At 40.6% G+C, this 26,381-nt stretch overlaps 1 protein-coding gene across 1 annotated transcript in view; it reads right to left on the bottom strand.

Moving 5' to 3' along the window:
- The window catches only part of SLC15A1 (solute carrier family 15 member 1), a 90,867-nt gene extending 69,617 nt beyond the window's left edge, over positions 1–21,250 (bottom strand). The window contains exons 1-7 of the mRNA XM_077482990.1: positions 20,954–21,250; positions 5,317–5,336; positions 4,658–4,742; positions 3,699–3,840; positions 3,366–3,485; positions 2,491–2,590; positions 1,319–1,409 (exon numbers count right to left, since the gene is read on the bottom strand). Coding sequence (XP_077339116.1) covers positions 1,319–1,409; positions 2,491–2,590; positions 3,366–3,485; positions 3,699–3,840; positions 4,658–4,742; positions 5,317–5,336; positions 20,954–20,957 — 562 coding nt within the window. The 5' untranslated portion in view covers positions 20,958–21,250. The remainder of the gene's footprint in view (positions 1–1,318; positions 1,410–2,490; positions 2,591–3,365; positions 3,486–3,698; positions 3,841–4,657; positions 4,743–5,316; positions 5,337–20,953) is intronic.
- Positions 21,251–26,381: the final 5,131 nt, after the last annotated feature.

The following is a 26,381-nucleotide window of genomic DNA, read 5'->3' as shown; positions in this document are numbered from 1 at the left end:
TAAAAAGCACACAACAAACAAGACGCCAAAATGCCAAAATGTCCCATTAACCACATGTAGTGCAGCCAATTGAAATCAACAGGCTGCCTTATGCGTGTCACAGGAAAAAACTAGCTACAAAATGTGCGCTACCACTATGCTAGATGTGAATGGGGCCTGAAAGTGAAATTGGTGCGGTATCACAAGAACAATGAGGCTCCATTCATATCAGAGCTGGTCAACTCCTTCCTGTGTCATGACCTAAAGTCTGATTAGGAAGAAAGACATTACTAATGGAATCGTCTGGAGAAGTGGATTAGGACAAGAAAAGTAAGTGACTGTAGACTTAATGGAAAGCTTTGATATTTTTGCAAATATAGTACATGAATGTAGTGCATAGGGGAGATGGAATTTAGAAAAAAAAAAGTGTACAAAGGTGAACGTACCCTTCAAATAAATAAAGTTAAGTTAACATGATGCATAAAACATAGATGAAATACTAATTTCATTTTTCTCAAAATATTTCAAACTGTTGTTAACTGTCCCACTCAAAAGCCTACACAACTGGGTGGTCTCTTTCCAGTGCTAGGAAAGGTGCAGGTGTGTTCCACTCCTTCCTGACACCTGCACCCTCTTGTTATCCAGTGAGGCAACCCAGAAATTTTACTAACCAATATGCATAGGCCAGATCTTAAATTCTGCACAGAACATGCATAACAGAGTGGCCTTGGTTGCATTAGGATGTGCCTCTAATGCATGCAGAAGTTTAGTAGAATTTAAAGTGGTAGTAAACCCAGTTTCAAAAAACACTTACATTCCTGGCATGCCGAAAATGCTAACTTTCACATTGGTTGTGCTCTCAACCAAACTTTCAAACCATCCAATGGCTGGTGTCATAACTGATCACATGTGCAGAATTATTGCAGTTGAAGAATCATTAGAGGCCAAGATGGCAGCTTCCTTGACTGAAAACGATAGAAGGGTTTACTTCCACTTTAAGTCACTATAGGTTTGCTTTCAGGAAGCTTGGTTTAGAGATTCAGGGGTTCTGTCCATCTCCCATTTCTAACATTTTTTTAAGTATAGAACATTTATAAAATATTTTGTCTTTCTACATGTGTAGTATTTGTTATATGCAATTACTCAGTGAACATTTGGTTGTATAGATGTGTACTGTCCCATATCATCATATTGTGTATTTTGTCCTAAGGAACCCTTTCTTCTACACAGTTTATATTATTTGTACATCCATTTTGTGTCTATTTTTAACATCGTTTTCTGCCTATGGCAATTACTAGCTGAGATTAAAACTCTGTATGCTAAAGATTCATGAATATACCTCTGAGAATAGGCGTTATAATGGTTGACAAAAGACTTCCAGCATTAATTGACAAATAGAAGATGGAGAAGAAGCGACTTCTCTGCTTATCCTGCCAAAAGAAACGTATCTTGTTAAGTGTGTTAGATATGAAGAAAAATGCATTATATGTAAATAGTATTTCTATACTTTTTTTTTTACCTTTGAGAGTTTCATAAATCTGGTGCATTCTGATACCAGTCTCTCTGCACACAACAGGATATATCTCCCTTCTTGTGAAGCCACTCAGGAAGGGAGGTAAACCTTTACCTAGCATATCATTGAGATGGCGTTCTTGCCTCAGTGGCAAGAGAGGCTCTGATCATGTGTAGGCAGTGAAACAAGAAGCTTTCACTGATATCAAAGAGAGAAATGTAAATTAAAAGTGAAATTGAATTTATTCCCATGGCACAGACTTCTGAACTGCACTAAAAAGGGGTCTAAAGGATCTCTTTACTAGTTTATATAATCTCCACCTGCCTTGCAGCCCCATGTGCATTAAGCAGAAAGAATGACCAACAATTTGCTCTTTGTTCCATTTACAGGGAAGTAGATAAGGGAAGAGGGGAGGGAATATGTGTAATATATATAACCCCCCCCCCCCCACCCTCAAAGCATCCTGGCTGATGGCTTCTTTATTGGCAGGACCCATGGCAGATAGCAGCCATTGCTGGGAGACCACAGAGAGAAAAGAAATAGCCCACATGGATGGGCTATTTAGGAGGAGATACATTTCTGATATAAACTACTGAACTATTTGGGTACAAGGACTATAGCATACAGTACGTTACTGTGTAAACAGTGCGTAGGCTCGCGTTTTAAGCCCCTCACACTGTTAGCATATTTCTGCCATAGCTGCAGCTTGCCATGGCCTGGTAAGTAAACTGCCCAATTGTGCTCCTCTGGGAGCCCAAGGCTGAACTCCCACTAGGAAAAAAAAATTACCTATGGTCATGTACATTTACATCATACCAACACATCAAAATTAATTAATTCTAGGGAACACCAGCATGTCTCTTGTTAACCTCAATAATTTCACCTTTCCAGCCATTTACAATATTTGCATAATCCCATGAAAACATGAATACAGGGTTCTATTTGATTTAGAATATACAGAAGGAATTCAAATTAATTTTTCAACAGTGTTCACATACTTGGCTTTCGTCAAACTGGTCTCCTCCAAAGGCTGCCACGCAGGGCTTAATTCCTCCAGTGCCAAAAGCAATCAGGATGAGGCCAATCATTGATAATGCACTACAGAAATACAAAATGTAATTCTTTAGACCAGTTGAACAATACGCTCATAAATTTTTCTTGTATAAATACCACATGCATTGCGTAATATTTTTCTGTCCTGGTAATGTACATAGAATAGAAAATGCTTTCACGCTTTGCAAACTTATCACAGTACCCTGTGGCCTATTAGGTTTAGGACAATACATGGTTAGACCAACTTGTCCTCCAATGCATTAAAATAATACATAAAAAAATGTGAACCTCATCCTGATAAAATCATGTTTGGTTGTATCAAATAAAAGGCACGGTGGTTAGCAAGGCTTCCTAGATGTCTAACTGAATATTCTTTTGTGCTCTTTTAATTTATCACTCATTGCCTTTGATTGAGAAATATGGACATGGAGCTTTGAAAGTTCACTTTCTTCTACTTTAGGCTAAACTAACTCTAAGAGCATGTACCTATGGTACACAGTGCAGTGGACCAAAATAAGTCTAATATAAATGAATGGTGCAATCCACATGGTTAACAACCTGTTTCCTGCAATGTACAAAGAAGCAATATGTGTATTTTATTACTGTATTTTGTTGTAAACTTATGCAAGCCCATTATTTTGTTATCTATGTCTCACTTGATGATATAACTTGCTCATTTGTTCAGCCTAAAATATAGGCCTTAGGCCAAACCAAAAATGAAAAAAAAAACTATGCACTTTTCTTCAGCACACTGAAAATAATATAGACACGACTAGCAATATTAACAAGATTTATATGCCTGTAGGGTCAAATAACTTACACGTGAATACTTATGTTGTCTGGTGTTCCATCTCTGTTCCCATCAGTTAGATCATGAATGGCACTTACAGACATAACAACCTGGCCTATAGCGTAAACAATGGACAGGTAGATGATGGTCCTATATGTAAAGAACACATATCCATAAATGAAAAGATTCATATATTATGACCTGTTTAATATTCATACAGTAATAGATTCATAAACTATGAAATGAAGGCTTAACATTTTGTATTTTTCTAATGAAAAAATAAAGCTTAAAAATATAACTAATCCATTTAGGTAAAATAAATATAGTGAATTGAGAAAATCCATGTCATATATAAGCACTTACTTGAATTTTCCCAACCAAGAGTCAGCAACGATAGCACCAAGAATAGGGGTCAGGTAGCACACAGCAACAAAGGTATGGTAAACCACAGTGGCGAGGTTATTGTCCCATTGTAGAAAGTATTTAAAATAAAGCACAAGCACCGCTGCAAGTAAGATATAAAAGTTGAGTGATCACATCAATATGAACTATGCATTTTATTGATTTTACCTAACTATCTTTGAAGGGAACCTGTACTTTTTGTCAAAGTGTCAGCTCATATAAAGCCCCCTCCTCACACTCTATATACGGAACTTACCTTACCAGCCATAAAACGGCTTGGTATAAAACAGGACCTGGCAAATGGCTTCTCAGGTACCCAGTGCTATATCAAGTGAGGATAGGAAATGCTCCCCCATACTCAGAACTACCAGGTATTTCCATTTACCACTATCGGGCAAACAGGCTGGTAAGGGCATGAACAGAAGGCAATTTTAAAAACTGGGGGCGAACTAAAGCTATTCGGCATAGCTCTCAATGCTAAACTTTTCATTCAAACAGTGCAATTGCATTTTAAACAAAAACAATATAAAGGAAACATATTAATTATTTATGAGCCACATGCCTGACCTTTGCCTAAATACTTTGTTCTAAAAGCTGACCCTCTTTCTAATCTCAGAAGGTTGTAGGTTATATATTATGTGCACTTGTTACTTTGTCCTGAATGGTTTCAGTACAACTTACTGGTAAATATGAGGTGAGTGAACACCTGTCAACATCTGCCATTATGACTTGGTTTCCTTTATTGGCCCATTCTGACAAGATACAAATGATTCTGAGATAAACCGTGTACTGCTAAATATCCTTTCTTTCAACATCTTAGCCTCTGCTGATTTCCAGAATTCTCTAGCTATGCTTAAAGCCAACATATATACAGTGCAAAATAAAAGAATGAATTTGTCTGATGATATGAAATAACATACCTCGCATTCCATAGTAGGAGAATCGTTCGCAGAATTCATTGACGACAATAAAGAAGATACTTATTGGATAGCCAAAGCAACTCAGCTGGAGCAAAAGAAAGAAAGTTTATCTATTGTCTAATAACATCTTTAAAACCTGATTTCAATGTTAACTGTCAGAATATTATAGCATAATCATGTTGTGAATGTTGATGAACAATAAAGTGTCAGATAATCAGTATTTCAGACCCCCATTAATAATTATAATGTACGACACACTTTGCCTTTACAGTCTCTAAACAGTAACTTATATTTATTAAAACAGTTTACAAATTCAGTAAGTTGAATTTATGTCTGTTTGAGGGCCCATTAACACTTCTTTGTTAATGTACTTTGTATTAAGCGCACAGAAACAGATCAAAAAATGGACATGCAACCATTTTTGCAACACATTAGTATATTACTGTGCATTGTGGTGCACTACAATACATGTGCATCCAAGCTGTGTTGCCTTAGTGCATTGGAGTGCTATTCAAAATGACCATACAATATGGTAACATGTGCATTGATGTGCCCATGACTACAATGCACCTTATCGCAAAAGTGTGTTTCAGCCCTGAATTAAGCAATCTGAATTACATTTGGTGTTTGGTAAAGATGATGATTGGTAAAGTACTTACCGCAGATTTTTCACCCTTCCCTGTGTAGGAAAAAGAAGATTGGTTATAAAAAAGTAAAATCAGCCATATGTGCATATCTTCTAACATTAAAGCGTAACTCCACTTTTGTTGAGAAAAAAACATTCCCCTCTGGGTGATCTATGTACATGCAAGGATTATAACAACCTTTGTTGCCGATTCCTACCTTTTTATTATTCTGAAGAAATCACTGTGTGCCTCTGGGCCTCATAATTATCAGTCAGCTGTGCCAGCTGCAGAGCACTATTGGAGTAAGCTGCTGGGCCTGCATCCCTTAAGACTGGTAATAGCTCACCAAAAATGACATTTTTGTTGCAGGGGATGCCTGAAATCTGACTTATATCTTAGGTAGACTTCTGGGAAAATTGGTGAGCCAATCACAGAAGCAGGAAATTTATGGGGGTTGGTCAGTATACATCCAGGTAGCCATGTTGAAAAGGCCAGATTGAAAAGGAAAGGAAATATTTAATAACATTCAATTACAATATGATTTGTATCGCAATTGTGTACACACTATATTATTTTTTATTTATTTGCTATTTTTTTCACCACAAAATTAGAGTTACCCTTTACGTATTTGTTGTAAACGTGTATGAGCATGATATGAAATATTTTCAGATTATAAATATAACTATTACTAAGAGAACTCTATTAGCTGCCATTAATAAGAGTACATTATGAATGAGGTTATGACTGTTTATGGGGGGGAGGTGGGGTAAGGGAGAGGGATTGAGGAAGGGTTAGAACCTCTGACAGCTTTTTATTGCTGTCTACATACATGGTACAGGGTTTTCTCCAATGGCACCTCAGGAAGTGAGGAAAGATTTCCTAGAGAATGCTAAGAAACAGGTACCCCCCCCCCCCCCCTTACACACGCACGCGCACACATAACTCCATGTCTTTATTGATGGGATAAAACATCAATAAAAACCTTAAGTTTGGATCAAATTTGAAATGGGATCTTAGAATCCTCTTCAATCTATATGTTAAAGGCATTTTTCCCCTTTTTCCCTTTGCTATCTAAAAACCACTAGAAACCTGGTAAAAGCAACGAATTTTATGGATCAGTAGTTTTGGAAGCGGAATATCAAATGCTCTGCTATCTTTTTGAGTGATGCTGTGGTTCAAGACAAAGGCCCAGCATTACAGCACTGTACCTTTTCTAAGGATGCGGCTGACTTGCATAGAAAGGACCATAGAGCTAAAAAATTTTTTTTTTTCAAAGGTATAATTTTGTATTTTGTTTACATACAAATAAACAAACAAACAGGTACACAGATGCATATGTAGCATTATTGGAGCAAACAGTGCTCAATCATTGATGAAGTACAGTTACATGGTATCCAGTTAGTGCATACAGATTAATAGAGGAGTCTCATTGTTACCTTCTAAGTTCCAGTATGATGACAAAGAGTCAGTTAATATTTTTCAAGAACTCTAGGAGCAGGTGGTATAGTACGATCTGAACTAAACCGCTAAAAGAACTTGATGTTTCAATCTTTATAGTACTCTTGACTTTGGGATTGCTGTGGTGGAAAGGCGGAGGATAGGTACGCTATCAGATTCATAAGGTGGGCACCTTCCTCCTTTGCTTTTTATTGACAACCAAGCTCACTACATGATGTTCAGAGGGCTTAGTGGTAATACCAGGCATCTCAGGTACACTTCCCTCAGTTCCATTCCCCGTTTCATCTTTCAGCACGGTTTTTGTCTCCCTTTTCAATTCAAAATCCAATCTGCTAAATATGATAGGGACTTCATTGCATGTTGAAGGGAGTGACCATTTCATCTCATCTTCCTCAATAAGTTGCTTGGCAAACCCCTTGCATCCCAGTTCTACAGGAAGCTTCAGTTGACACTTCTGAGTTCTAGGTCTTTTTCTTTTATATGCTTTTTCAAGACCATCTTCCCATGGCACTGTAAATTTCACAAGGTATGCCAGTTTGGTTGTTGTGGACCACGAGACTATGTCTGGCTGGAGAGCTGTAGCCACAATGTCTGGAGGATAAACACATCTACTTTCCCATCCAGAGTTATATGCTGGCTGCATATATGCTTTGATCTTATTTGATGCTCTGGAGGTTGGTCTATTGGTATAAATCATGTGATACAGGCATGTCCTGTATGTAATTAACATTCATGGTGGTTTGCCTCTGTTCCAAAATTATTAGACAGCTGGTTATGCCACCAAGTGTAATGCCCTTGGGTGAGACCCACAAGGCATGCTGTAAAAACGACCCTTATTAATGCAAATGCTTGACAGAGAGAACAAGTAGAATCTTCTCTTGACCACTGATTTTGGTTTTTGGGGTGTGAGTAGGAAGTCATATTGTAAGTAGGTCTGATGACAAAATGTATCCACATCCAACCATAGCACAGAATTGCTCATATTTAATCTGACCTCAGGTAAAGACATTCTAATACTGATATTCTAGATGGTTACTACTGTGTAAAGCCATAATTCTCCATTAAAGAGTTGACATAAAGCATAGGACTGCTGAAGACAAGTACCTGAAAAAACTGTCACACAAAAATACATACATAAATACATTCAAAGGAGCTTGTGTATCAATCAATATTTTTTTAAGGGACAGTGTCAGAGCAGGCAATGCATTAAAACGCAAGGATATTCCACATAGGACTGAAAAAATGGACTACAGGCATACCTCCCTTTTAAGTACACAATGGGGTTTATTTACTAAAGCTGGAAAGTGCAAATTCAGGCTCAGTTCTGCATAGAAACCAATGAGCTTCCAGGTTTTATTACAAAAGCTTAATTGAACAAGCTGGGATTAGAAGCTCATTGGTTTCTATGCAAAAGTGAGCCTGATTTTGCACTTTCCAGCTTTAGTAAATAAACCCCATTGTGTACTTAAAAGTGGGGTATGCCTGTATATACAAAAGTAGCTCCCTGAAGTTTGGGCAGGGTTGCTATCAAATTTAGTTGCCAGGCGACAGTTGCCTTGGCCAATTGTTAGGAGATCAATTGATTTCCCCCTAATTCTGGAATTGCTGCACTTCTCTCTTCTGTCACTAGGTGGCATGATAGCTGATGACATTAGATAAGACAAGGGCATAACAAGGACAGGTTATGGATGAATGAATGGGGTGTCTCAGCCAATTGGCAGGGGTTTCTTTAGGTCCCTTGGCCTGCTCGGAGAGCCTATTTATTTGGGTGGAGTCAGGTGATTGGGGTTCTGTGCCACCTGGACAGCTGTCTGGGTGGACGTGTGTTGTACTGCCCTGGGCTGCTGGGCTGGAAGCCTGAGGCCTATCCTGGGGGCATCTGGCTGCTAGGTAGGGTTGCCACCTGTCCAGGATTCACCCGGATAGTTCAGGTTTTGAATCATGTGTCCGGGTTTCAGACCACCTGAAACCTGGACACATTATTCAGACCAGACTCTGGCTTCTCAGCAGGTTTGCTGTCTGTAGTTGTCTAAGCCAAGAGTGTAATGTGTTCTCAGTGTTCCCCCTTAAATCAGGGTTTCCAGAGCATCCCTTAAGTCAATCCCGTGAGTCCCCATAGTTTTCTCTTACATCAGAGTCTGCAGAGTCCCTTCTTACAGTGTAAGGAAACTCTGCAAGTTCAGATGTAAAAGAGGAACTCTGCGGATTCAGGTTTAAAAGTGGAAGTCTGTGGACTCAGGTTTAAAAGGGGAACTCTGTGGACTCTGATGTAAGAGGGGACTCCTGTGATTAACTTCATATGATTATATATGTTATTTAATCACAAAATATATGTACTGCATAGTATATGCTGTAAAAAAAAAAACTTAATTGCTGTGCACTGCTAAAGTGTTTGGGTTTGACTTAAAGAAAAGGTGGCAACCCTACTGCTAGGCTGTCTGAGGGCCTATCCAGAAGCAGGAGAGCAGCACAGGGTTGGGACTGCAGGTTTGTAGTCCAACAAGAAGTAGCGGTTCAGCCAGACGGGGGAACCATGGTCAGTAGAAGGGGAAGCTGTCGCCACTTAGAGACCATTCACCTTGTTCCTGGAGACCACTGTGAGTAAGCTTAGGTCAGTACCAGAGCAGACTTCTCACCACCCGGGGATGGTGAAGAAGTGGGAAAACCTCAGCAAGTGTCAAGTCAGGGACCCAGAGGGACAGCAGAGTTGACGCTTGTGAAGCATCAGTGAGTGCCAAGCCAGTGACCTAGCCTATCAGCAGGGGTGACGTTTGTAGAGTATCTGTTAGTGTCAAGCCAGGGATCCAGCAGGAAGATACGCTTGGGGAAGATACTGAGTGCTAGAAGTCAATAGAGCTGAGGGGATCCAGTGGCTATTGGATCTGAAGTCTAGTGAAAGACTGGGAGTTCATTGAGTGAAGATCCACAATGAGTGATTATGGAGTAAGTGGAGAACTGTTCGTGTTGCAGATAGTTGAATATAACTGCCGTTAGTAACTACTACAAGATTGTTGCCATAGGAGACAGCAGTTCTTCCCATACAGAAGTGGTGTCTGGCTGGAAACCTTCATCTGTATAGTTGTTTTTCTATAGAAGTCTCAGAGTCTGCTGGTTATCACTGCATCTACTTAAGGGTGTCCTGGCCTTAACCATTTCTGTTCAAGAGACAATAAATCTCTTTGCATTCTAAAATTGTCTGACGCCCACCATTTCATCTTGCCTTACACCCACCATGCCTTGCAACCCACTCTACATAAAAGGATGTCAGCTGTCCCTAACTCTGGAGGTCATCATTAGGCCTCAGGAACCCTGAGGACTTTGCTACACAAACATACACTGGTTACCTGGTTAACTTCTGGTTCAAATCTGGCTAATTATGAAATCAATGATTTTAATATCAGCTGGCACAAACTGAACCCTTTATTCTTCTTTTAAAAATAGGTTGTAATCATTAATATTAACTTATAACTTACACACAAGCTTCCCTGTTAAATAATAAGGGAAGAGATGAGTGGTGACAACCACTCGAGCCTCTCTTAGTGAGCCCTGGCCTGATTTTATTTCCTAATATCTTACAAATGCAAAATACCTCCATTATATAGGTGAATGGATATTTATGGTTTAAGTACATTGTTCTTAACCTGGAAGGATATTCTACATGTCTTCCAATTCATATTTCTAATTCCCTTGCACAGCCGGACACAGCTTTTTAACTAGCATAGAACAATCTGTTCACCAGAATTCCTTTCTAGAATTGGGCTACACTCTGACTCCTTTTGCTCCCCCACTATAGAAGAATATTCACAAAAACTAAAAAAGTGTATACCATATGAAGAACACACTATCTGCAAAACACCATGTGAAAATTTGACTGTATCTAGTCTGCTGGTTTGATTACTCAATCTCTATAGACACGCAATTAGTTTATTAATAACTGTTCCATGGTTCTAACTTCATGGACTCCTTTTTCATCTACTCTCATTGAAAAAACGTACTTTATGGACTATATCCAAGTAATATTACTTTATGTGACTTTGAATGATCATAGCTGTATGGGAATGTATCTAACCTTCTCTGTGTCTTGTTATGTTGTCTTTCTGTCTCGAATTTGGAAAATACCAATAAACAAAATTGTATTTAAAAAAAGGTACGTTATAGTTAATTCTGTTATGAAATCCATAGCTACATCAGAGGCTGACAAAATGGGAAAAAAAATTTCTCTAAAAAATTGCAAGCTCAGAACATGTGAAAGAGCATCACCAAATGGGGGGGTGAGATGAGTTAGCAAAGGGAATAGTTAGTCTTTTCTTTTGGATATACATTTAAATCCATCTAGATGTAAATAATCTTACTGACATGGGATAAACTTTTTAAAAACTATTGTTTGTAATTATATAATGGGGGAGACTCATTTTCTCATTACATGCTCCAGCTCTGTCTTCTGCTTTGCAGTCCTTTACCAAAGTTGTGCTTATTACACCTTCTTACAATTCTCCCAATGCAAGAGTTGGCTGACTTGTTGAAACCAATGTACTTTGATGTGTTTGATATTTTATGCCATTGGTTGTTGACGGATATAGTAGTTCCTTTGGGCCACTTAAGCAGGGTATACATGGATGGAAAACCATCCGGTTCAGCAAGACCAGCCGACTTTCTGTCTGTGTGTACTGCTGTCTGTTCATGACTGCCTTCTGTCGTACAATGGCTGCAAGTGCTGATCTGTGTATGGTGATAGGAGGGAATCAAAATACAATAGTGCAGCAGGGCAGTGGCGGCTGGTGCTCAAAATCTTTGGGGGGGGGGGGCGCAAACAAACTAAAAAAAAACCCATCAATTGCAGCCAAGGCTGCCGGTGCCCATCAAATGCAGCCACTGTGCCCACCAAACGCAGCCACTGTACCCATTAATTGCTGCCAGTGTGCCCATCAATTGCTGCCACTGTGCCCATCAATTGCCGCTACTGTGCCCCATCAATTGCTGTCAGTGTGCCCATCAGTTGCCGCTACTGTACCCCATCAAATGTTGCCAGTGTGCCCATCAATTGCCGCTACTGCGCCCCATCAAATGCTACCAGTGAGCATCACCCGGGAGTTGGGACTTACCGCTCTTGGAGCGGGTCACGGTGGTGTCATCCACGTCCACGCTCCTCGATGTCTCCGGTCCTCTCTATCAGGCGTCCAATCACAGCGCATGTTGTTTCAGCCAATCAGGTGACAGGTAACTAGACCCGAGCAACCGATTGGCTGAGAGGCAGGTCAGTGTTAGGAAAGCGATTTATTTGCTTTCCTAACACAACACTGAGTAAACAGCGAACGCACAGCATTGTGCCCGCTGTTTACCATTTTGGATGCCTATTAGAGCCCATGGCTTAGATTGCAATGCATGAATCTAACTATTGTGAGAGAGAGGTGACAGGAGAGAGGGGGCGGCGCTCCTGCACCTTTTATGGACATATGCCACTGCAGCAGGGAAGATCCCTGTACACAGATCATTCGTGTTGATGCAATGAGCTGTATATTGGCTTAACGAAAAAGACTGAGTGTGTATACTTTGCTTTACTGCTCCCTCTAGTTGCTAATCTACAAATCTCTACTTCAATTCAATGTGCTCAATTCACAAAACTGGTATAGTGTTTTTTCTTGGATACCATGTCTTATCTACCTCATACCTCTCTGATCAGAAACATGCATAACACACTTTATTTAGTCAGCTCTGTAAGTATTGGTATTTTACCAGTACTAGTCTGTTATAGCACTGTCAGTGTTAGTTTATCAACCCTTATTAATGTAAAAGTCCATTTACAAAGATTATAGCACAGGTTATCACCATTAAAATTGGGAGTTTCAACTGCTGTGATGCACATGGGGATAGAAGGCTGGCCCATGTAGTCTGATCCAGTAAAAGAGCTACTGTAACTCAAATTGCTGAAAACGTTAATGCTGGTTCCGATAGAAAGGTGTCAGAACACACAGTGCATTGCAGTTTGTTGTGTATCTGTGTATGTGGCTGTGTAGCTGCAGACAGATTAGGGTGCCCATGCTGACCTGTGTCCACAGCTGCAGACAGATCTGGGTGCCCATGCTGACCTGTGTCCACAGCTGCAGACAGATCTGGGTGCCCATGCTGACCTGTGTCCACAGCCAAAAGTGTCTACAATGGGCACCTGAACATCAAAACTGGATCACAGAGCAATGGAAGAAGGTTGCCTGGTCTGACGAATCCCATTTTCTTTTACATTGTGTGGATGACCAGATAAGTGTGCGTTGCTTACCTGCGGAAAGAAGAAATGGCACCAAGTTGCACTGTAGGAAAAAGGTAAGCTGGTGGAGGCTTAACAGATCTGCTAGTGATAGCTTGGTGCCAGATACCACAGCATGCCTTCAGAGATCCAGTGAAGACCATGCATCAATGAGTTAGGGCTGTTTCGGCAGCAAATGGGGGACCTACTCAATATTGGGTGGTTGGTCATAATGTTTTGGTGGGTGGTCATATTACAATATGCTGATCAGTGCATAGGCATTTTTTTTCCATTAACATATATACGGAATACATAAGGAGGTCAATATTGCATTTTCAAATACAGTGCTTACAGAAGCTATAGGAATACAAAACAGATAACAATTTTGAGGTCACAGGTTTATCTCTGCACATACCCTATGTAACATGGTCTTTTTCTGTGTTAGTGACTTTTATTTCTTGGGCCACAGTTGGTTGAAAGTCAGGTCAGCTACAAAAAAAAAGAAGGGGGGGTGTGGGTGGGAAGAGGGGGGTGCATAGGCGATTTATATGCCTAGCTTATATTTCCTGTGCCTAGGGAGCTACAGATGCCACATGCTGCCAGACAAGTAAATGGCTTTACAAGGCCACATTCATGTAAACACCTACATTTTCATCAGTGTTTACCCATGAATTTGCAATCCAATGCATTTCATGATCAGGGAAGTTTTGGGAAATACATAAGATGTTCATATGTAGGTCAACACTGATGCAAAAAAGCATCAGGGTTTACAAGAGTACGTCTGCATATAGCTATTCGCATGCATGGCAGGCTGTATGTGGCACCTCTGGCTCCCTGGGCACAGGGAAGCACTAGGAAATTTATGCTAGGCATATATATATACCGTATATCCATGTACATGAACCCTAAAACTGGAATGTGGACGGTAGATATGTAAATTGGAAATGTAGAAGTGATTAGAGAAGTGATGAATGAAAAGAGCACTGTAGATTGGGTACATTGCAATGAAATTCAAAACATTTATCTCTGGTCAGTTTCACAAGATGGAGATCACATCACTCATAAGTGAGCACTTTACCTGCACTCTCCCTATCCATCACAGCTGTGTTATCTTTTAGAAGTCTAATCAAATGTACTTTGAGTTTCAATTATGTGCAGTAAACACATTTTAAGCAGATTGCAGATTGTTTATGAGCATAGTTGCTCTGTTTATCTAATCTTCATTCTGTCACTAATGGCAATAAAACCCATTTCTAAAATAAGCAATAATAGTGGTAATTTTACAGTGTTAGTGTATGTAGAGAGTAACAGACCATAGGCAAGATGTGTCTTTGATCTGAGAGTAGCTAGCAGGCCTTGCAGCATTAGATCTCAATTCTAAATCCCACTATGGAAGCTGCATATATATATATATATATATATATATATATATATATATATATATATATATATAGACTCTATAATCTCCTGGTGCTTGTCTGGTTTCCTACCGCACTGTAAAAATATAATGTCAGTTTATTGGCGCTCACCCAGCATGGGTCTTAGTGTGTCTCTGTATGGAAGGGACATCATATTATAAGTTCCGTCTTAGGTAGGAGCCAAGATAAATTGTTTGGAATAAAGGGACGCCTGCCTTTGCACGTACATGAACTTTAATGGCATCCCAGTCTTAGTCCGTGGGGTTCAATAATGGGTTGGCCCACCCTTTGCAGCTATAACAGCTTCAACTCTTCAGGGAAGGCTGTCCACAAGGTTTAGGAGTGTGTCAATGGGAATGTTTGAAAATTGCATTGTGCACAGGCCCATATCATTTTGTGGAGGGGGGATTATGGTGTGGGGTTGTTGTTCAGGGGTTGGGCTTGATCCCTTAGTTCCAGTGAAGGGAGCTCTTAAGGCATCAGCATACCAAGACATTTTAGACAATTTTATGCTCCCAACTTTTTGGGAACATTTTGGGGATGGCCCCTTCCTGTTCTAACATGACTGCGCACCAGTGCACAAAGCAAGGTCCATGAAAACATGGATGAGCGAGTTTGGGGTGGAGGAACTTGACTGGCCTGCACAGAGTCCTGACCTCAACCCAATAGACTACCTTTGGAATGAATTAGAGCGGAGACTGCGAGCTAGGCCTTCTTGTCCAACATCAGAGCCTGACCTCACATATGCGCTTCTGTAAGAATGGTCAAACATTCCCATAAACATACTCCTAAACCATGTGGCCAGCCTTCCCAGAACATTTGAAGCTGTTATAGCTGAAAAGGGTGGGACAACTCAATATTGAACCCTACAGACTAAGACTGGGATGTTCATGTGCATGTAAAAGCAGGTGTCACAATACTTTTGGTAATATAGTGTACACTCCTCGCATTTATGTAAATATTTTATTATATCTTTTCATGTCACAACACTGAAGAATTGACACGTTTTTACAATGTAAAGTAGTGAGTGTACAGCTTGTATAACAGTGTAAATTTGCTGTCCTCTCAAAATAACTCAACACACAGCCATTAATGTCTAAACCACTGGCAACAAAAGTGAGTACACTCCCTAAGTGAAAATGTCCAAACTGGGCTCAAAGTTTCAATATTTTGTGTGGCCAACATTATTTTCCAGCACTGCCCTAGCCCCCTTTGGCATGGAGTTCACCAGATCTTCACAGGTTGCCACTGGAGTCCTCTTCCACTCCTCCATGATGACACAGAGCTAGTGAATGTTAGAGACCTTGCGCTCCTCCACCTTCCATTTGAGGATGCCCTACAGATGCTCAATAGGGTTTAGGTCTGGAGTCTTTGCCAGTCCATCACCTTTACCCTCAGCTTCTTTAGCAAGGCATTTGTCATCTTGGAGGTGTGTTTGGGGTCGTTATCATGTTGGAATACTGCCCTGCGGCCCAGTCTCCGAAGGGAGGGGATCATGCTCTGCTTCAGTATGTCACAGTACATGTTGGCATTCATGGTTCCCTCAATGAACTGTAGCTCCCCAGTGTTGGCAGCACTCATGCAGCCCCCAGGCCATGACACTCCCACTACCATGCTTGACTGTGGGCAAGACACACTTGCCTTTGTACTCCTCACCTGGTTGCCGCCACACATGCTTGACACCATCTGAACCAAATAAGTTTATCTTGGTTTCATCAGACCACAGGAGATGGTTCCAGTAATCCCTGTCCTTAGTCTGCTTGTCTTTTAGCAAACTGTTTGTGGGCTTTCTTGTGCATCATCTCCTGGGATGGCAGCCATGCAGACCAATTTGATGCAGTGTGCAGCCTACGATCTGAGCACTGACATGCTGACCCCCTACCCCTTCAACCTCTGCAGCAATGCTGGCAGCGCACATATTTCTATTTCACAAAGACAACCTCTGAATATGACTTTGAGCGTGTGCACTCAACTTCTTTGGTTGACCATGGCGAGGCCTGTTCTAAATGGAACCTGTCCTGTTAAACCGCTGTATGGTCTTGGCCACCGTGCTGCAGCTCAGTTTCAGGGTCTTGGCCATCTTTTTATAGCTTAGGCCATCTTTACGTGTAGCAATAATTCTTTTTTCAGATCCTCAGAGAGTTCTTTGCCATGAGGTGCCATGTTCAACTTCCAGTGACCAGTAGGAGAGAGTGAGAGTGATAACACCAAATTTAACACACCTGCTCCCCATTCGCACCTGAGACCTTGTAACACTAACAAGTCACATGCCACCGGGGATGGAAAATGGCTAATTGGGCCCAATTTGGACATTTTCACTTAGGGGTGTACTCACTTTTGTTTCCAGCGGTTTAGACATTAATGGCTGTACTTTACATTGTAGCAAAATGTAATTTCTTCAGTGTTGTCACATGAAAAGATATAATAAAATATTTCCAAAAATGTGAGGGGTGTACTCACTTTTGTGAGATACTGTATATCTGGGCTATATAAATGAAATAGTTTTCATTTTATTCTTTTCACTGATTTATATTTATTTTACATAACCATTTGGTTCCGACACCTTTATATGTTTGAGACAAACCTTTATGGACTTATTATTATTATTATTATTCAGGATTTATATAGCGCCAGCAATTTACGCAGCGCTTTACAATATAAAAAGGACACAATACAGTTACAATACAATACAATACAAGAGGATTAAGAGGGCCCTGCTCAGAAGAGCTTACAATCTAATAGACTTGACTTTAGATTACTCTTTGCTTGCTCCATATACTGAATTTATTTCTGAAATATATAATTCAGTTTCCAGCTATGTCTCACAAACATCAGGGAAAGTTGTTAGGAGGCAAAGCAGCCGCATATTTGTTTGGAAACGCTTTTGAGACTGGGGCCTAGTGCACCAAGATTACGGGGATGGGAGGTTAATGACTTTTTGTTGTACTATTAACATGAAGAAGGCCAATCATAGACACTTAAGAGCGGTCAACTATCAGGAGCTGGCGCCATGTTCATTGGCTGAGTACCCCATATACAGTATATGCATACTGGGCTTCTGGTTTATCAAGGGGCAAACATTTTTTTTTTTGCCAGCTGGTGGTGCCCTACACTACCCATATACTGTATATGGAATCACCATATATTCATAAGGAAGAAGGGTTTATGTGAGTCTAGCTTATAGTGATTCATGAAAATTAACAATGGCGCCAACTCGTTGTGCTCTTCTGTACCAGGATAATTGGAGCTTGTCAATGAAGCACCATTAGGCCAGGTCGTTAGAAGAAAGGTTTCTGCTCCAAGGAGTTATTAATTTATATTTATAGTCTTGTAGCAAAACAGTTACTTATAATCATGCTTCATTTTTGTTGCACACAAACGTTTGCTTGTCTATTAGTTAAGGTACCATGTTCATTTAACAGTTTTAGACAAAAAGACTTAACAATTTAAATACTATATATACTGTAAATACACTCACTGGCCACTTTATTAGGTACACCTTTTCAATTGCTCGGTAACACAAATTACTAATTAGCCAATCACATGGAAAAATTTTTTAAGTGACTTTGAATGTGACATGGTTGTTGATGCCAGATGGGCTAGTCTGAGTATTTCAAAAACTGCTGATCTACTGGGATGTTCATGCACAACCATCTCTAGGGTTTACAAAGAATGGTCTGAAAAAGAGAAAATATCCAGTGAGCAGCAGTTGTGTGGACACAAATGCCTGGTTGAGAGGTCAGAGGGGAATGGGCAGACTGGTTTGAGATGATAGAAAGACAACAGTAACTCAAATAACCACTCATTACAACCAAGCTATGCAGAATACCATCTCTGAATGCACAACACATCAAACCTTTAAACAGATGGGCTACAGCAGCGGAAGATCACTCCGGGTGCCCCTCCTGTCAGAACAAGAAACTGAGACTACAATTCTCACAGGCTCACCAAAATTAGACAATAGAAGATTGGAAAAACATTGCCTAGTCTGATGAGGCTCAATTTTCAGCTGTGAAATTCAGATGGTAGGGTCAGAATTTGGCGTAAACAACATGAAAACATGGATCCCTCCTCCTTGTATGAATGGTTCAGGCTGGTGGTGGTGGTGTATTGGTGTGGGGGATATTTTCTTGGCATACTTTGGGCCCCTTAGTGCCAATTGAGCATCGTTTAAATGCCACGGCCTACCTGAGTATTGCTGACCATGTCCATCCCTTTATGACTACTGTCTACCCATCTTCTGATGGCTACTTCCAGCAGGATAATGCACCATGTCACAAAGCTCAGATCATCTCAAACTGGTTTCTTGAACATGACAATGAGTTAACTGTACTCTAATGGCCCCCACAGTCACCAGATCTCAATCCACCTTTGGGATGTGGTGGAACAGGAGATTCACATCCTGGACGTGCAGCCGACAAATCTGCAGCAACTGTGTGATGCTATCATATCAATATGGACCAAAATCTCTGAGGAATGTTTCCAACACCTTGTTGAATCTATGACACGAAAAATGAAGTCAGTTCTAAAGGCAAAAAGGGGTCCAACCCGGTACTAGCAAGGTGTACCTTATAAAGTGTCTGGTATGTGTGTGTGTGTGTGTGTGTGTGTGTATATATATATATATATATATATATATATATATATATATATATATACATATGCACACACACACATACATACATATACACACATAGATATATACACACACATACACACTTTCCATCTGCCTGCGATGTACTGTGGGCGAGTAGCTGCTGTAGCAAAGTGACATAGCCGTATGTTGCTGCCTTCTTCAGAGTCTAAGGGGGCATGTGCTTACGTACCCCCCACTGTGATTGTAGACAGCAGGAGCCTGTCAGCAAGTCCTGGTCAATGATTCATGGCCAGGACCTGCGGATTGGTTGAGTGTGATCACAGCCCAGAGCTCTTGTGATGAGACCAAAATTGAACTTTTTGGCCTAAAAGCAAAACACTACGTGCAGCAGAAAACGAACACTGCACATCACCCTGAGCAGACCACCCCCACCGTGAAACATGGTGGTGGCAGCATAATATTGTGGGGATTTTCTTCAGCAGGCACAGGGAAGCTGGTCAGAGTTGATGGGAAGATGGATGGAGCCAAATACAGGACAATCTTAGAAGAAAACCTGTTAGAGACTACAAAAGACTTGAGAATGGGGTTCACCTTCCAGCAGGACAAGGACCCTAAACATACAGCCAGAGTACAATGGAATGTTTTAGATAAAAGCATATTCATGTGTTAGAATGGCCCAGTCAAAATACAGACCAAAATCCAATTGAGAATCTGTGGCAAGACTTGAAAATTGCTGTTCACAGACACTCTCCATCCAATCTGACAGGGTTTGAGCTATTTTGCAAAGAAGAATGAGCAAAAATGTCACTCTCTAGATGTGCAAAGCTGGTAGAGACATCCCCAAAAAGACTTGCAGCTGTAATTGCAAGTGAAAGGTGGTTCTACAAAGTATTGACTCAGGGGTGCTGAATACAAATGTACTTTTCACATATTTATTTGTAAAAAATTGTGAAAATCATTTATCATTTCACTTCCACTTCACAATTATGTACCACTTTGTGTTGGTCTATCACATAAAATCCCAATAAAATACATTTATGTTTTTGGTTGCAACATGACAAAATGTGGAAAATTTAAAGGGGTATGAATACTTTTTCAAAGCACTGTATACACCATAGTTTGTAGGCACTATAACTTTCATGCAAACCAATCAATACACACATATTGGGATTTTTTTTTTTTTTTTTTTATCAAAAACGTAGCATAATACATTTTTGCCAATTTTCTTTTTTTCTTAATTGGATATGTTTTATGGCAGAAAGTAAATAATATTGTTTTTTTTTCCCAAATTTTCCATTTTTTTTTATTTATATCGAACCCCCCCCCCCCAAAAAAAAAAAAAAAGAAACAGTGGTGATAAATACCACCAACAGAAACCTCTATATGTGGTAAATAAATTATATACATTTTGTTTTGGTACAACGTTGCACGGGCGCGCAATTAACAGTTAACTTGGCACAGTGTTGAATAGCAATAAATGGCTTTGTATCAAATGGATATATATATATATATATATATATATATATATATATATATATATATATATATATATATATATATATAAATAGTTTTCTGTACCAAAATAATTATTGTTAATTATTGTAAGGGCCCGTGTTGATGGGCTTTGAATGGGCCCACTTGAATCAGGTCAAGTGCTGGTCAAGAAGGTCAACTGCATCTGTCAATTAATTCTGAATTGTCTCAAACTGATGTCAAATTGATGCCATCGACCCAAGTCCAAGAACGCAGGTTCTAATAAACATGATTTAATATTAGACTGTATGCAACAACAAAAAAACTAATTTTTAGCAGCTAGTATTAGATGAGATCTCAGTATATTACAGCAGTTTTCACTTGTCGTTCCTATACAATGTACCCAGTAATCAGCATTCATTATTTCTCTGGTGTGTTCTCTAACAGCTGCTATCACACTGGTAATAGGAGGACAGGACTACATACCCATGGTGTTCAGGATACAGGGCGATGATGGAGTGGAAGCTGTATCCTTCGGAGACTGGGATGGAGTTGCAAGTGTTCTCTTTTCTTTTAATGTCCAAAAACTTGGCTAAGGCTCAGCACTAGCTATTTATTAAATGTGCACAGTGCATCTCTCCTCCTCCAACTTGTCTGAAATTTTTGAGTATCAAGGGATCTCCTCTACTGTCCGGGCAACACAGTCCAAGGGTTGCTTAAAGGAGGATAAGGAAATTAAATCTGTGAGCTACAGCACAGAAACTGGGATTAATGTCAGTTGTTTTACAGTGGCTGCAGGCAATATTGTGCAGCATCAGGTGTGTGTGTGTTATCTGGATCATAAGACTTTCGGTACACTGTAAAGGCCAGGACACAGCCTTGTCTGACAGCCTTGTTGCTGGTAAGATTTTGAAGAAAGCACTTACAATTAGAATTTTGTCATCTGACATGCATATTTACAGGTTTTTTTTGGGGGTTAACCCATATCTACTATATGGGCTAGTTACAATGTTGGGAAGTAATTGCAAGCTACGTTGTTTATTATCTTGTTAAAACCAAAACTTCATATGGCAGTTCTGTTGGAGCAACAAGATAATCACAAAAACATTTCTTTTTTTAAATAAAATGTATACTTATTTGCAATTTTTGTTACATGGCATATAATGCATGTACTGTGAGTGCAGTAGCTAAGCATATAGGCAATATAGTCACCCATGTAAAATGCAAAGTCCCATTTCAAACGTCTTTAGTTTCAACATACATTAATCATCTTGGTGGTCATTGTCAAAACTTAGAACAATTACTTACATACTACATGCATTATCTGAGCCTTAGAGGAGGTGAATGGAATCATTGCAAAAGCCAAGGAATAATTAAAGGGAGAGGGAATACTTTTATGCCCCCCTCTCCCATGGGATCATGAAAGTGTCAGGTTATTTTTCTCCTCTGTAACCCCTGAGGGTCATTGGGGGCTTGTGGCAGGTCTGGTGATAGGACAGAATGTTCTGGAAGGGCCTTGGGACCCTATATATAGGTGGGAGGAGTCACCATACGTGCAGGAGCCAGGAGAGCACCACCTGTGAACTCAGTGCTATAGCTGGGCTAAAATATGTAAGAGATCACAGGTGTGTTTTTGTTTTTCTGGAGGCGCAAAGACGCCTCCAGTGTGAGAATAGTGGCCAAAAAGGTGCCTTGACGTACTCCAGACCTTGGGTTATATTTCCCATGCTGCGGTTGTGGATGGGGCCAGTGGTATGGTACACTGCATAAAGAAGTAGCATACTTAGAGTACAAGGGAGGTTCACAGTATTGTATTTAGTTGAATACAATTCCACTAAAAAACACACAATAGCAGAGCACAGAAATGAGCACTAGCAGTTTTAACTTACACAAATGCAATATCCCTTGTGGTGGCAGGTTCAGTAGTTCTCAGTGACAGGTTCAGTAACACTCAGAAACAGGCTCAGGAACTCTCAGTAACAGGTTCAGTAAATCTCAGGGACCAGTAAAGTGACTGCTCCACACTAAAGCACAGGCATAGCCGAGCAGTATAGCTGGGCATGCTGATAACTGGGAGGGTGCAATCTAGTGCAGCGGTGTATCCTCAGGCACAGTGAGCTCAACACTGACTGAGTTGGACTTTTCAGGGTGGCATTTGGTGGAGGGGCGGCAGACTGACAGGCAACTGGCAAGGGGGCGGCTCAAAACAGGTCTGGAACAAATGGCAGCAGCGGTACTGGAGATTGGTGCGGACTACAGCCCACAATGATGTTCCCCTACTCTTGCCTTCCTTGCAGTGGAAGCTTTTTCTGTCTCTAGTACTATGTACCCACCAGACAGGGTTCCTCTCCCTACACTAACCACTTGCAAAATGCATGCCAAATCCAATAGGGCACTGCTATTTATTTGCACTGCCCTCAACCAAGATATCCACGGAAGGTCACTGGAAGTTCAGCATTCAATTGGACAGGTGCCTTTCCTGTGACACCTAAGGAGACTACAGGGGAGCATCATCCCCCTAGGTCTCAACCTCATCCATTGGCAGCAAAGTGCTATCTGCTGGATGGAGAAGAACTACACCTGTCAACACACTGCTGCTGCCGCCATGAAAGTTGCTTGGAAGAAGACTGCCCCATTGAACAGCAGCACCTGGAAGTGGTAGAAGATTTACTGAAAGAAGATTTGTTTCCAGATCAGCATTTCCACATTACCAAGAGATAAGAATCATCCAGCAGACGACCAGCGAAGAGGAGGAAATGCCAGCACCAAAGATTCTCCCCTTCACCACCCAAGGCAGTCACAAATAAACACATCTGGGCCCTTCTAAACTAAAGACTTTCCAGATTCTGGAGCCTAAGAAGCCAGTAGAAAAAAGGAAACAGGATTCAAGTAATCACTTCTTAGCCCTTGTGCACACGGTCGGACATTCCGACAACCAAATCCATCGGATTTTGTCCAATGGATTTTGTCCGACAGATTTTGTCCGAAACTGTTGCATACACACAGAGTTGTCAGAAAATCCAATCGTACTTAACGTGATGACGTTATTTTGTTAGGACGGGACTACGTTCAGGCTAGTCGCCAATAGTTTTGGTCTAGGAATTTGATCTGAGCATGCGTGGCACTTTGTCCAATTAGAATTCTCTACACGTGATCGGACAAAGTCCGATCGGATCATGTTGTCGGAAAATTTTATAGCCCAGCTGGAAAACTTGGTCTGTCGGATACTCTGATGGAAACAGTCAGATGGAGCCCACACACTGTTGGATTACCCGACAACACGGTCCGATCGGACATTGTCCATCGGAATGTCCGACCATGTGTACAAGGGCTTAGACAACCCCTCAGCTGGAAGTTGTGGCACAAGCAATTGCTACTGCTGGTGGTTAGTGCATTCAGGTCTTACAATAACTTGGCACTTTTGCATTTATTCAAGCGCAATGTATGAAAAGATCCTCTAAAATAGCTTCAGTCTTTTTCAACATATTAATATTGCCTTAGAGGTGTACAAAATAAGGTATTGTATGGTTCTTTCAGGAAGAAATTAGCCAATCATTCTATTTTTTTTAAATTATGCTCTTTATTGTATAGAAACTCTCATTAACAGAACCAAAGAGAAGTCTGAGCTTAATACACAAAGTCCATGGACTTAAGGAGGATGAAGGCCGAGAGAGCCCTGTGAACCAAGAGTCCTCATTTTATCAATAAGATGTGTCAACTCAACATGGAGTAACAGGAGGCAAACAGGGCATAGTAAAGAGAGCGAAAAAGAAAAGTAAAAAAAAAAGGGCGGGAATGTATCTTTTGTGTGGAAGCTCATCCAGTTTCAAAATGTTTTAGGGTACGATCAGACCACATGCCTTGGGACAGCGTTGGGCAGCCATTCTATCTCAGTCCCACCGCATCACATGACAAGGTAAAATTACTTGTCTCCCTATCTGCCTGGTTCACACTACTGCATTGCGGTGGTGTGTGGGCAGCATGCAGTGAAAAAAGTACTGCGTGTAGTAATTTTTTTCAACACAGTGCAGTGCGAAGCAATCCATTGGCTTGCACTTTGCAGATTGCAATTGAAATTTAACAAATGTAAATAATAAAAGTGTGATGTGCTGAGATCAGAGCATAAGCAGTGCACTGATCCAACTGGGCCGCACTGCACACCAGACATTGCATTGTAACGCAGCGGCTGGTGTTAACATACCCTTAAAAACATGGCTGTAATAAATCAGCAGCAGGGAAGGGATATTTTTTTAAAAAGTTTCAACTCTGGGTAAGTTTGAAAACATTCTACATTGGATTCTTAAATACAAAGACAGAATAATGGTGCAGCTTTTAATTATTGTGTTTTATGAAGGTTTTATGCTACTGAGCTTCTTTTGATCATCTCAGAAGCAGTTTTTATTTTTTGCGCTATAGACAAAAAAAAAAAGCGTCAATTTTGAAAAAAATACAATATTTTTTACTTTTTGCTATAATAAATATCCCCCCAATTTTTTTTTTTAAACAGATTTCTTCATCAGTTTATGCCAATATATATTCTTCTACATATTTTTGATTAAAAAAATCGCAATAAGCATATATTGATTGGTTTGCACAAAATGTATAGCGTCTACAAGCTATGGGAAAAATATATGTTATTTTTATTATTTTTTTATTCTTTACTAGTAATGGCAGCGATCTGCGATTTTTAGCGGTACTGCGACATTGCAACGGACAGGTCGGACACTTTTGACAAATTTTTGGGACCATTGACATTTATACAGCGATAAAAATGCACTGATTACTGTGTAAATGTCACCGGTAGGGAAGTGGTTAACACTAGGAGGCAATCAAGGGGTTAAATGTGTGTTCCCTCAGTGTGTTCTAACTGTATGAGGATAGGACTGACTGGGGGGGGGGGGGACATATTGTTGTTCCTACTTAGTAGGAACAATGATATGTCCCCTCTCCCCTGACAGAACAGTGATTTGTGTATTTATGTGCTGGCTCTCGTGCAAACCACTAGTGGGGCAAAACATTAGTAGAACTACCCCAATTGCAGCACACGCAGCTGCTACAGGGCCCGAGCCAGAGGAAGCCTGATCAGGGCTCCAGGGTTGGGAAGCATTGAACAGTTACACTGGGTGTCCCAACACTATTCAGACTTCCATCAGTGCGAGGTCCACACCTGATCATCAATGTCATATGTAAACATAGAAGTCAACAGAGGAAATCTTCCATTCCTTTAATTTGACAGATGACATTTATTTCAACGCGCAGCAAGGAAGTGAGTAGTGGAGGACTTCTTCTGTTAGTTTCTATGTTTTGTAAATTACATCAGCAATCGGGTGAGCTGCCAGACCCTGCTGGGGGCCTACGCTGATTTAGGTGTTGATTGGGTATGGTGACTCAGTAACTGTTCAACCGTAGTTTAGGTGAGCTGTCAAATTATGTTTTTAAGTCAGCCCGTCTGTCCCTTGTATTGTTTTCTCCTGACTTTTCATCCTATCCAATGCGTTGCTTTGGTGAATTGACCACAATGTCTGTTAATTTTGTTCAAATATATATGGGCTATTATTGATCAATCTTAATTATTAATGTCTCTTGTTCAGATATTTGCATTAACCCCTTAGTGACAAACAGAGGTATCACTAGGGGGTGGCTATTAGGACTATAGCCCCGAATCTGGGGCCCATAGCCCCGAGTCTCTTGCCACAGGGTCCCTGTCTAACCAGCGGCCGCGGCCATGACTGTGGCAGGCAGGCTGGCTGCATGAGAGAGGCGGAGGAGAGGAGAGAATTGAGCGGGCAGACGAGCAGAGATGACATTATCTCTCTCTGACTGCTCCACATCAGAGCTCTTCACAGCCAGGCCTCTTCAATGTGGGAGCGAGGTGCAGAGAGATGATATCATCTCTCACTGTCCGCCAAGCATC

The sequence above is a fragment of the Lithobates pipiens genome, unplaced genomic scaffold (assembly GCF_037356315.1).
Source record: "Lithobates pipiens isolate NorthernLeopardFrog02 unplaced genomic scaffold, aLitPip1_a1.2 Scaffold_16, whole genome shotgun sequence".
Classification (NCBI taxonomy): Eukaryota; Metazoa; Chordata; class Amphibia; order Anura; family Ranidae; genus Lithobates; species Lithobates pipiens.
Note: the sequence above shows the minus strand (reverse complement) of the source record. Positions and strands in the feature narration are given on the sequence as shown.